The sequence below is a fragment of the Caloenas nicobarica genome, chromosome Z, assembly GCF_036013445.1.
Source record: "Caloenas nicobarica isolate bCalNic1 chromosome Z, bCalNic1.hap1, whole genome shotgun sequence".
In the NCBI taxonomy this organism is placed as follows: domain Eukaryota; kingdom Metazoa; phylum Chordata; class Aves; order Columbiformes; family Columbidae; genus Caloenas; species Caloenas nicobarica.
Genome location: NC_088284.1, coordinates 10,187,720 through 10,201,107, shown reverse-complemented (window position 1 = coordinate 10,201,107; position 13,388 = coordinate 10,187,720). Strand labels below are relative to the sequence as shown.

The following is a 13,388-nucleotide window of genomic DNA, read 5'->3' as shown; positions in this document are numbered from 1 at the left end:
AAAGTCAAACACAATTTGGTTTTGCAATACTCAGCTACAACTGTGTTTTGAAAATATTTTAAGATCTACCCACGTTCTTCTTTTCAGCCAGCTCTTGTTAGAAATACCTTTCTGGTAAGAAGAGAATCCCACATAGCTTCTTTGGAAAGCTTATTTGCATTTTCTAAGTTCTAAGATTAAATATGTAGCAAGAAAATCTTGGTGGGCATGTGAAAAATGCACATGGCAACAGGAATGCTCAGAGGGAATCAATCGCCATCTAGAACTTGCCTTCCTGGGGTGACAGTCATTTTAGACCAGAGCAGACTGCAAAACTCCTCATTCTTAAGGAAACTTCATCAGTCTAAATCCTTTAGTATCAACATCTTCAGAAAAATCGGAAAAAAAATACATATTCCATCTTGGTGTTCTTTAACATCCAAACCAGCAGTGCTTCTTTGGAAGGTCTTGAAAACACATTTATTCTTTAGATACAGTTAAAAGTGTATACATCCCCCACCTCCAAGCAAGGTGAGCCATAAGATTACTTGTATTGTCAACATCACCCCAAGAAGTCACATAACTGCAAAAACACAGCTGGGGACCCAATACCACTGTTCAGCTTGGCTCTTCCATTAAAAAAAAAAAAAGGCACTTTATCTTTTCATCTTTCCAGACTCTCAGTAAGATCTTCAGCAATATCACCACTGCAAACCAGCAGCACAGAATAGCATGGGAGAGGGAATAACCTGCTTATGTAAGACATTTAATCGACTAGGAAAAGAGCACTAAGAATGACATGCCACACTGCAGTAAATGCATTTTATTGGCACATTTGGCTCTGCTGCTTGAAATCTCAATAACAGCAATAACATACGCTACCGTTAAACTTTAGCTTTTAACATTAAAGACCATAAGGCAAAAAGAGTAAAATTTAGCTTCAGCTATACACCCAACCCATGAGGGCAACTGATTTCAGGTTCAGGCTTCAGGAAACAAGAACATTCTTACCAAGGTGGGCAAGGTAGAACAAATCAGTTACAATACATCTAAAACCCTGCACTTCTAACTGTGACAGAGCTTAAGCAACTGCCTCTTCCTTCCACACTGAAGGCAGAATCAGCAGCATGGCCTGTTCTACACACCCACAGTGAGCAAGCTGACCGGCACCGCCCAAGTTCTGCTCTCCCCTTACACTTAACTCATCCTTTATTTGGAGCAGCAGTTTTGTGAAGTTTCTGCAGTTCCCAGCACAACCAGCTGTAGTTCACAGCCATTGATCCTGTGAAGTTAATGCTGTAATGCTTAATACTTAAAAAAAAAAAAAGCAGTTGTGAAACCACTGATTTATCATCAAAAAGCTGATTTGGAGCAAGTAAACAATCTTTTATACAGCTCAAAGGAAGTCAAAAGAAAAAAAACCAGTATTCTACAGTGCTACAAGATAACCAAAAATCCCAAACCAACCAAACAAACAAAGGAAAAAAAAAAACCACCACACACACATAATTGGTTATAGACTTTTTTCTTGAATGTGCTGTTTTGGGAGAGCTAATAGAAGAACAGGAACTAACCTGAAACAGAAAACAGATCTGCCCCAAGAAAGAAATTCATAATAGGATAACTCTGCTAGACCATGTTTCATAACTTGGGAGGCACACCCATGCAGTGGTAGCAGGACAACCAAATTCTCGGTGCTCTGGCCTCCAAAACATAAGCAGAACCAGGAACAAATGACCTCAGAGTCGAGCATATCTTTTAAAGGTAATCTACTAAACTGACAGATCTGGTGTAACGCATAGCCTTATTTTTCTTGGTTCACAGGAGAGTCCTGGTGTTAACAAAACACATGTAACCCTCCTATCCAAGGGCCTTTCAGAGCCCTTGAGCTGCCCTCGTCTGCCAGCACAGCACCTCCAGGGTCTGCTGTGTTAAAAATCAATGAGGAGAGCCACCCAGAAGACGGCACCCACCTGATGGCCGCGTGCTCCCGATAATCCAGATCGTAGCTTTGCAGGGAGTCGGCGCGGGGTTCCCGCACGACCCCCTGCTGCTGCAGGCGCGACGGGACAGTGAACTGGTGCACGGAGGCGTTGGGCTGCGCGGTGGTGTGGTACGGAGGGGGAACACTGCTGCTCGTCTCGCTGCGGTAGTCGCTGTCTCGGTCGTCCACGGCACTGTCAGCATCTTCAAAGGCTGGGAAAGAAAAGCACTTAAGTACGCGGCTCTCTCGGGTAGCCTTGCTGGGACAGCGAGGCCCGTTTGTTTTTTTAAAGAATGGCAAAGAACAGCTATTTCTGCTACAGATGAATCTCCGTCTGGTAGCTGGTTGTAACCTCCAGTTCTCTCAAGTGCATACCAAGCAATTCCTGTGGTTGCCTCCATGCCGTCCTTTCCCACTTCCTATCATAAGAGATTATTTTCCTTTAGTCATTCCCAATAAGCACATTAAGACATTTTTATTTAAAACAAAGAATAAAAACCACCCCCAACACCCAAAATTTCCAGTTCTTTGCTGCTACCAAAATGAACATTTAGATGTTGCGGGGGGGGAATCCTTTATGGAAAGGAGCTCTTTCCTGGAAAATTTTCAACCTTTATGCTGTAATACTTATCTCCTCAGTACAGAATCCTCAACTAGTACTCTAGAGTTCTGGATGGTTTTTAGTGGGTTTTGAGTTTTTGTTGTTTGTTTGTTTGCTTTTGGTTTTGGGGCATTTATTTGGTTTTGGTTTTTTTCTTGGTAAAAGTATTAGTTTAAGTTAAGAGAAACTAATGAAAAGCACTCAACAGGAAAATCAGAACTGAGAGAGCAGCTCTGCTTACAAACAATTACAGTGCTTCTTATAGGGGAAAAATCGCTATGTTTAACACACATCAGTGCCTCAGCTTAAGCTTAGTAGCCAACACTAATGACAGCCTTCACAGAGGAAAAAAGCTCCTTTCCAGCAAATCTCTCTCCCTGTGGAAACACTTCTGCTTGTTAACCCTTCACAGAAAGAGAATGCAGAATTATAGCTGGGAAAGGTATCAAAAATACAATATTGGTGTACGGGTGTGTTTGGCTGTGCAGCAGAGCGGAAGGTTACCTTTGCAAGCTTAAAGTGAAATACACACACCATACGGCAGCAGAGTGCACCATTAACATGCTTGAAACAAAGGAAAATAAGGATCAGCCATTATTCACTCTCTCCGCCACCAGAAGTCTATCTAAAAAGGACAATCAAATTAAAGCCCCCTTCTGGTAAGTTATTCAATAATATGTGCCCTACACAGCCATTTCCCATGAGGCTGAACAATAAAGTGAAAGTGCTATTTTCATGCCAGATCCTTAAAAAAGACAACTTTAATTGCTGAAATTCCAAGGAGATGGAATGCAGCATCAGGGAACATCTTTTTCTTCCACTGGTGCTTCCCATGCCTCCAATTCAACTTCCATTTTTTTTAGTCAAAGGTAAAGTTTGTTCTTAGTGATCTCTTCAGTTATTTCCCATCTGAGTAAGATTATATCAGTGCCCTAAAGTAGATTGAAGAGCAGAAAATAAGCCCAGGAGAAAACACATCTGCAAAACACAAAGCACTTGAAAAAGCCCAGCTCTACTCTCTTAAGTACAATCAACTCAATTTGATTGTCCACACTGAAAATGGAGTTAAGTCTCCTGCTTTTTCATACTCTAAATGCTGCACAGTTCTTGTCAGTCTCTAGTCAATTGAACATAAACAAATAGCAATCATATACTGCTTTATTCAGCCTTATTAAAAGCACAGTGTCCTTCGATTTTATTACAGTTCAGTGCTTAGGAGAAGCACTCAAGACGTGCTACACAGAAATGATTGGATATGCCAAAGCACCAAACCTCTCTGAGAAGCACCAAACTTCCAGTCTGTGGAGCAAGGGCTGATTTATTTGTACATCATAAGGCATATGTCATCCTCAGAAGGAAAATAAGCTATTACTCAGCCAAACAATGTCATTGCTGAACACTAGAGCCATTACCGTCTAATGCACAATAATTATTTTTATTTGGACAGAGATACTGTTCCAAAGAGCTTTCTAACGCCTCACTGTGCTGCTCTACTAATTTCTCCTTCCCATCAGATCTAATTCTTATTTAAGGTAAAGCCTACATAACTCTGGTATCATGCAAAGCTCTTCCAGCTGTGAATGCATAATCATTATATGAGTTGGGATTTGGTAAAAAACACCAGACCAACAGCTTTAGGGATAAACAATTTCTCTCACCACAACTGTATAATAAAAAATACCAATCAGTGTTATAATTATCTGAGTCGGAACAATAGCAAATCCAGTAACTCACTAATACCCAGCTAAAGTTACTATAAGGGCTTGCAAAACTTACACAATTATGGGTATGAGGAAGCAGGACACGGGTTTTCGTGGTCAGCGACTCTGCCCAGCTGAGGGGCTCAGAGATTTCCAAACTCCCTGACTAGACTTCTGCAGAAGCACTACCTGGGTTTGTCAACCGGTCATCGCATCTCCCCTCTGCACTATCAAACCAAGATTTCCCACGTGAACCACAGCATCTCTAAGTGACATCTAAAAACAGCTGCTTAGCTTAAATGTTAATCCAACATCGACAGCATATACATTTTAAAAAGGTGGCACCAGAATTTCTCCCAGTTCTTACTGGTGTTTAGCACAAGGAAGTCTCTTAGAGGTCACAACACAAAATGTGTCCCCAATGACACGTTTAAAGGATGCAAAGCTCCAGCTCAAACGCCAATGAGGCAGGAACATATTGTTTCTCTGATGGATGCGCCATGCATCCAGAGCATCCATAGATGTTAATACCAGGCAGAAATCCTCAACTGACTCATAAAGTAAGGGCCACCTCCAGAAACTCTTATTCATGCTGAATTGCACCTGCCCTATGAGCAATCTCGCTTAAACAGAAGTGTTCAAAAATGAAGACATTGCTCAGTCTGATTAAAAGCACCAAAACCTGGCTCATATGTGGCTTATAGCACAAATCACCTTTGCAAGAAAGAATACTGTGAAATGCCTGCACATGATGATGACCCCATTCATTACCTTAACATTTGAATTTTATTTAAAGCAAGAGACTGACAAGGACTTGCAGAAGCAGCTTCAGGGGTGCAGCACCCCTTCAAAAGGAGAGGTCAGGCATTACAGCCCATGTTTCAGCAAAATATCCCTCAACACACATGGTGTGATAAATTCAAGCACTATCTTCTTCAAACAGATGACACAACAAGTCTTCCATAAGGAAAGCTGTAGCTTAGCCTCAGTCTCTGAAGATCAGTTAATTAATAACAAGATACATAATAATACACATAAAAAGACAGTAATTGTTTTACCCCAGCTTAAAAAATTTCACATGTAGCAAAGAGGTCTCAAGGGATGAAAACAGTGTCTTTGTTGCTGGACCCACTGTGTAGAGAGTGGGGAGTAAGGCTGAAGGACAGGGCAAAAGCATGCTGTTCATGTTTAATAATTGAATATTCATGCATATAGGCAGCACAAGAAGCAAACCTATTGGACAGTCACATCACACAGTAGGATTTTACAAAGAGTGGGGAAAAAATCAAGAAAGGAGATAGGTTCTCTGAACCAACGTGCCTCCTGGAAACCCTGTTATTTCTCTCCAATCCTGCCTCCAGAAGTTACTACACCACTGCTGCAGGGCAGAATACATACAGTTTTTAACATACTGACCTGAAAACCACTTTGCACAGTCCTGTCACACCAGCTCTACTAGTCACATTTAACCTCTGGCAACTTTATTTACATCAAGCTTCACGACAGGAAGGAAAGCTAACAGCAAAATTATCACAGGCGGCTGGACGAATGCACTTGCAGGGGTGGTTTTGTTGTTTTAAGGTCCCAATGCCCAGCAGGAGCTCCTCTCAAAAGGCCACATTCAGTTGCAATTGTCTCCTGCTTTTCTAGCAGTGATGTGTCATCGGCCACTGGGAGATGGGGTCCAGTCCCAAGCTTAATTATTCTCCAAAAACTTGGACAAATGCAGTAAAGTGCAACACATTTGGGCACTGGGGAAGGAGATTCATATAAGGTGTAACCCAAAAATCCCCACTGCTTCTCCAAAATAAGCCACTGAGCTTTACACAGCTTTTGGCTATTTTTATAATGTTAGAAGAAAATAAAGTGTACTAACTGAAGGAATGACTTCCAGTCCAAAACCAGAAGAGATCTCTGCCAGCTGCACACCAGGGCCTTTGCAACTCGCCTTCCTCACCCTTCATCCGTTCAAATTGCTTTTCACAATAGCTGCCAACAACTTCTTTCTTTAAGTGTCAGACCCCAATACTCCATTGACCACTGAACTATCAGTCACTTCTGACAATCGTGTACACTTTCGGAAATCTTGTAATCAAAATGCATGTTTAAAGAGGACTATTGAAGTAACAAGGAGGAAAAAAATAATCTCAAAAGGACACAAAGGCATTTTTTGAGGATCTTCTATAGCTCTCCATGCTAAAAATTCATAGGTTTTGAGAAACTTTTTAAGTGCAACTTTGCAGGTCATTAGTCCATCCTATTGCCCTCACCATCTAAAAATATATTAGAAATTTGCATAACTTTAAGATAGCAAATTAGCAATTTGCGGTCTGCAGTTTAAGAGCTTTCATAATCTTGTTTTTACCACCTGAAAATACTTTCTGCTGGTGAAACACTCAACAGGCAAGAAGTGGACTGACAGTCCAAAGTGCAAAGACTGCCTTGAACACCTTAAAGCTTTAAGTCTTTCCCTTTCCTAAAATGAAACCACATCACCAGCACAAGATGTCCCTTTTCTAAAGTACCCTCTGCCCAGCTAGCAAGGCTCTGGGCTACAGAACCCCTCTTGCAAAAAGCTCTCACCAGAGAAAAGTCTTCCAGCTACTAACATGCTGTTCGTGCTGCTTCCTTCTCAGTTGCTGTTATAAGTTTACAATTAAAAGTACTTTTTCATTACATCGTTAAGTTAATGGAGTTCACTTGGAAACCTCAACAATACTGGCCCAAGCCTGCCTATAAGGATGGTGACGTGATTTCTAAGAGGACATCATGGGAAGGATGGAGCTGCATGAACACAAGTACTTTTTAAAACAAAACCACCACACAACAACAAGAGAAACACCCTCTGTACAACCCTCCTAAATCTCTGACTGACCAACGCCTAAGCACCGCACTTCCCAAAACCAGACAAAATTGGGGAATCGAAAGCTATTTAGGACGCTAATCTTTGTTTTAGAAGTATACAACAGTTTCATTAATTCTCAGTTATCCTATCACACCTCTGAGAACAACCCCAAACAACTGAGACATCCAACACTGACAGCGTGACGAAGCTGGTCAGCTGGGCCCAGAGGACTTATGGTTTGATCAAAGATGGGAGAATAAGGAGAACAAAACATGTCGTGGGACAAGAGATGGGGAAGTCACTGGTGGAAGACTCCTAAAATGCAGGTCCACATGTGAAATGCACTGTAACATTAGCTGGACATTAGACTTAAGTTACTTGGCTGCAGTCAAGTGTCCTCTCCAAATTCCATTATGTTAAAATTGGAAAAGCACCAGGCAGAATCTCTTCCCAGCTGGCGGTGGTCACAGTGATCTTTCTTTGCCTGTTCCCCTCAGCAACACCCTCACCCTTGGTTTTGACACATGGAACACACACCTTCGTTTTAAGACTGCTGGGTCAATCTTTGCAGGTTCTATGCGCAGTAGAAGTCAAGCAACCTATCTTGAGCAGAAGCCTTGTCTGTTGGAACCCGTAGGACTTCCAGACAGTGAAGATGCTTCATGCACATTTTCTGGAACAATGAACAAAAACCTTGCAGCCTCTGCAAAAGTCATCACACCGTCTTCACATTAGCTCTACAGATCACAGATGGCTGCAGTACCTGAGTTTCATCTTTCCAACGCTGGTAAACACTAGTTAAAGCAAAGCCCTTGCCACTTCTGCCATGATACTGTCTCACTGATCTTGAATACGCTACAATACTTATAACCCTTCTGTCACACTGGTGTGCATCAACCATTTCTGCTTTTGGATTTGCTCCTATTTGCAGTATTTGGAATTTCTGTGATCACTTGCAGCATATCTTTGCATCTTAATATAACAATTACTACAGATTCCCTTGTGTTTTACAGTTACTCAAAACACTGATTTGGGCTTATGAGTGTGAAGACCAACATAAAAGTTGTATACAAGCAGAAAACCAGAATCACCTTTACAGGAAATATTGCCATCTTACCCTCAAATTGCAGTAGAAGGCACAAGCAACTCATTTAAAACATAGCCAAAACAAAGTTAACAATGAACAAATGAACAGCCGTCCATCCACACAAATACAAAGACTCAAAAGAAAAGACAATGGAACAGATTTTCTATATGCATGAATAGTTCCACTTTCCTCATACTTGACCATGCTGTATCACTATAGGATCAGAAAACTTGCAAGAAATCAAACTGTTACGTACTCTGCTGCTCTCCCCATCCGAAATAACTCCAGTTGCCTGCATGTAACACAAATGGCAGCAAAGAATAGGAATGGAAAAAGAAAGCTTAGAAAAACAAACCACAAGCATACTTTTCATGTATTTAAAATGCCTTATATATTGCAAGCTTCAAAATTTAAGAGATTTTTAATTTATAATATTAATTCTATTTAGGTGCGTACTCTTCACTGTCCAGTTTGCTTGTAAGACCTTCTGAAGATGAAGATCACTATAAACTCTAGGAACTAGTAAGCAGTTATACATTTATTAACACAAGTAGACAAAATACTTACCAACACACTACTTAGCAAGAGCAGTTAAACACTTATTTCCCAGTCCACACGTTATCAGGATTACAGACAGAACATCCCAGAAATGAGAGTCCATTTAAGAGCAGTATGTGATTCTAGGTTAAACTCTGCAAGTCAAGCACTGAAAGTTTCTTCATGTTTCCACTTCTGCCCCCTTTCCAGAACAAAGGTAACTCAGTGGTGATAGCACTACACCAGTAATAACAGTGTGAAAAGCTAACTACGTGCATGTAAACTAGCAGTAAGTAAAAGTACTTTCTTTGCTCAATATACACACTGGTATAAAAACTTAAGAACTCCCACAGCATCCTAAGTATGCAAAGGGTCATAAGTTAATCCTATAACAGTAAGTAAATCTCTCCATGTTAAAATTAAAGGTGACGACAAATTCATGCTAAAGCTAAAGTACAAGTGGGTAAGACAGCCAAGTTATTACTTATCAATACCCACGTTGTCACCCCAAAGTCATACTTGGTATGACAGAGGCAACAAACTACTACATAAAACCCTCAAAGCACCCTGGAAGCACGCACACAACTTGCAACGCCAAGAAAAGCTTCAGAACCAGCGTTTCTAGAAGATGGTGTGTAAAAGCACTTTAAAAAGTGACGTTTACAGGAGTGTTGATGCATAAGTGCAGCAGGCAATAAACAAAATCCCTCAGATACATGCACAGAACAAGCAAGAGCTTTCTGTCCTGGCTGCCAGCCTCACCTCTGCTACCAGCCAGGCATACACTTTCTGGAAGGAGAGTTTAGACGATGGAACAAATCCCTTCCCCTGCCCTCATTTAAAAAAAGTTAGAATGGGATAGTTCTTGCATTCAGCCAAAATTGAAGAAAATCGTTCTGGAAAAAAAAAAAAAAATCTTTAAAAAAAATCACCACGAGACTAGCTAAGCAATAACCGGTTCTGGTGGGTAACTTGGCTTCCCAAGGCACAGGTCCCTATGCACATGTACTACAGAGGGGCTCTGGTGACATTTCAATTCTATGGAGAGGAAAAAGGTGAACAGGGGAAAAAAAAAATGCACAGGTGCGGACAATCCTAAGGAGAAAAAAAAAAAATAGAGGAAGCCAGAGTGTAATCCTCTCTCATCTGGAAACTAATGGTGCACCAAAGCTTCAACCAGGTTGTTCCTTCCTTCCTTCTCAGACATGAAAGGTTTACAAAGAAATGCAGTTCCGCAGATATATCTCAGCACTTGCAGAGTTCCTGGACTCCAGGTTCCCACACACGTGTAGTGCACAGCCAAAGCCCAAATTTAAGTGGCATTTCTGTTTCCTAGCAGAGCTTCAAAGGTAGGTCCTTCCCTTCCAGCTTCTACAAAAGTAGTTAGGGAAAAAAAAAGCAATGTGTGTTTGCATTGGTCATTAAATGAAGCAGCTCTGACCAAGTATGTGCATTGAATAAATTCAATGACATTTTTAGCTGAGTTGATTTAGAAAGAACCATATATTAAACTGGTATAATGCTGAATACATGCAGTTTCAACAGAGTATAAAAAGGTTATTCTCCTCCCGTCTACAGAAATAATTAATACAAACTTTTTCCTTGTTTACACAACTGAACAAGTGAGAAAAACTGAAGTCCATAGAGCCGAGTACCAGCAGACTACAGTCTGAGACACCACAAATTCTGCCTCTCTGGTCCACAGCAGAAAGTGTGACAAGCCACCCTTGGACAATGCACCCGAGCCAGCCGTGCTGGCAAGATGAGGATGTACCCAGATAGCTCATAAGCCCGCCAGGACCCACCAGATAGCGTTTGCATGACCCTGACCACAGGGCTATCATCTCAGGCTTGTTTTTTGTGACAATGAAAATCCAGTGACTGCCTGAAGATCAGCTTTGACAGAGGTCTGAGTCTTTCCCAGGTGAAAAGGAGAGGAGAAAGAGGAACACACAACCAAGCTGGTACATAAAACAGAAGTAAAACACACGCGGCAAGGAGAGATGAGAAAGGGAGACAACCAGAAGAAAGGGTTCAAAAACAAGAGGCAAGGAGAGCAGGAGCATCAGAGAGGGACATGGGGAGAGGGCTCAGGAAAAAGAGCAAGAAGTTGACAGAACTCTGCGCTGAGATGTAATATGCTGCAATAAATAGTTCATGTTAAAGAGAAGACTATTTCCTATTAATGTGTAAGTCAAACAATAGCTTATGTGTATCTCATTCCTGGAAATTTCAAGCCACTAACACGTGGGATAGCAACCCCAGCAACTCTTTCCATCACACGGTTCCTATCTCTTGTGAGCAGCAGGAGGCAAAGGAAGCCAACATTCAGGCACTTGCAGCCTGGATTACTATTAAAGAAGCAGAAAAACTCTGCAGTGGCACAACATTTTTGCATTCAGACTACCTGCTAGTTAAACCCATTTCATTGTACACAAATGAATGCACAGGTAACATCCCAAAGCAACTGGAAAAGAAACATCGGAAGATACTATAAATTTCCAAAACCAGTATACAGATCAGAACAACTGCAGAGGAAATGGGGCTTACCTGTCCTGCACCTTTCCCCAAAGACAAAGTTCCCAGACTGGCAGCCTCTGCACAAACCTCAGCACAAACCACTGTAATTTGCACATAGGCAATGAGTGGCTCCTCAAGAGAAAACAGAAAGCCTGATCCCCGAAACCCGCTCAGACTGTTCCTAGCCCTTGTTTCCTTGACAGAAAATGGTCCCATGGTTGGCACAACACGACTCTCAGTTTCATACTGCAACAAGGAGAAAACCACCAAGTGCTAAAAACACGTCTTGCAGATACAAGGTCTGTCTTTGGAGGAGAAACATCACCACCTCCCACAGAGTCCTTGAACTCACAGTGATACCCCTGAGGCAGCTACTGACTTGTCTGCCTTGCTGCTACCAAGTCCCTTAGGAACAGCAGGAAAACCCCACTAACTTTCAAAAGCAGAATAGTGACTATTATTTCCATACCTAAGACAAATAGCAGGGCAGGGCAGAGAGAAGAGCAGCTGCCTTTAGACACCAGCTCCTTACCCTCCAAGTTTTCTCATACTGATGATTCGGGTCTTGGCTAACGAGGGCTACAACTAGAGACTGACTGGGAAGACAACACTGCAGGAGCAAACAGAAAGAGATGCAACAGAGAGTAAGGGATTTTCAGCCAGAATCTCAAAACTCCACTTTTGTTTGTTTTCACTAACACCCACTTCACTTCAGCATCTAACATTTTGGATAAAAGATGAATTTATTAAAGATTCAACACATATGCTGTTTCATTTAAGATTCAGGAGCTAACAGTATATATCTCAGTCCTTCAGCATAATCGCAGAAGACCTGGGCTGACAGTCTTGATATCTTGAAGGTTAATGAAAACAGAATTTCTTTTTAGCCTTTTCAAGTTGTTTTTCTGCTTCATAAAAATAACATGCATAACCTCAACTTGTTAAGAAAAGTTCCCTTCCAGATCACCTTTGGGAACAAAGTGAAGCCTGTACGAACTTGAAAACACCAAAAGTCCAGGTAGATAGAAAATAGAAAGTGTAATTCTGAAAAAGACAACAACGACAACATACATTAACACTGTAATGGATGATACAGGCAAGTCAGACTAGTTACTCCATGTGCTTTTAAATACCAACAGTGTGTGTCTTGGTTATCACATTATTTTGTATTCATAAGTTTCAGTACTGAAAAAATGAGGTTTCATATAAACCTACAATTAAGGACTAAGCGATGCCAGCAGCCTGGTGCCTTGGAAGCTACAACATTCTTGTCGTTAACACATTTTATAAAGCACATCTAAGTTCCCACAGTTAGCTGAACACAACATATGCTCGTTCTGTGTCTCAATTATGCAACTGTTCAAGGAGGAACTCCTCCTCCCCACTTCACACTGTCAAGCCTGGATCAGCAGGGACACTGTAGAAAAGCAGAATATTCCAAGTCTAATTTGATTGCCTGCATGCCATTTTGTTTCATTTCTGTTTATAAGTCTCTGAGAATAGCTGGGACCTATCCTCATCAGAACATTATTGTTTACTGCTGTCCACTGCTGACAGTCATGCTGATAAATTATTTAATACTCCTGCTATATCCCATGCTAGGCAGAGAGCATCTAAACAAGTTTATAAAAAAGTAAACTCAGCTCAGAAAATTACACTATATTTTGTGCTGACAAAGTACAGTTTATAGAATACAAATAGAGCTGGGAAGGTCCTGGTCAGTTCTTTCTTCGAGGTTTAATAAACCTCCTTTTCCCCTGGCTAAGACCCTCACTACAGTGCACACAGATCTCAGATTCCATTAAAATGTATATTCTTCCAATACTCAATGTACTTCCCAAAATTAAACGTGGTATTTTAGTGGAATAAGTTTCTGAAATAGAAAACAAACATTGAATAGCTTTTTAGAACAAAGCCAGGTTTTCAGTAAGCAGGACGACCAAGAGTTTTGGAACATCACAGGCAAGGGCAAAGCCCTGTGCACAAAAAGAGATGAGAAAGCACAAGAGGGAAATGAGCTACAAGGAGCTGACAGAAGCAAGGACAGACACTAGAGTACAACAGACGGGTACTCTGCTTGCTCCCTGTTCCCTCTTTCTCACCACATTTTACTCTACACTCACTCAGCTTATGCT

General features: G+C 41.3%; 1 protein-coding gene across 3 annotated transcripts in view; it reads right to left on the bottom strand.

Moving 5' to 3' along the window:
• UNC13B (unc-13 homolog B) overlaps window positions 1–13,388 on the bottom strand; it is a 222,371-nt gene that overhangs the window by 154,288 nt on the left and 54,695 nt on the right. For all 3 annotated transcript variants that reach the window (XM_065657786.1, XM_065657787.1, XM_065657788.1), the window contains exon 8: window positions 1,953–2,175. In XM_065657786.1, the coding sequence (XP_065513858.1) occupies window positions 1,953–2,175 (223 nt within the window). The remainder of the gene's footprint in view (window positions 1–1,952; window positions 2,176–13,388) is intronic.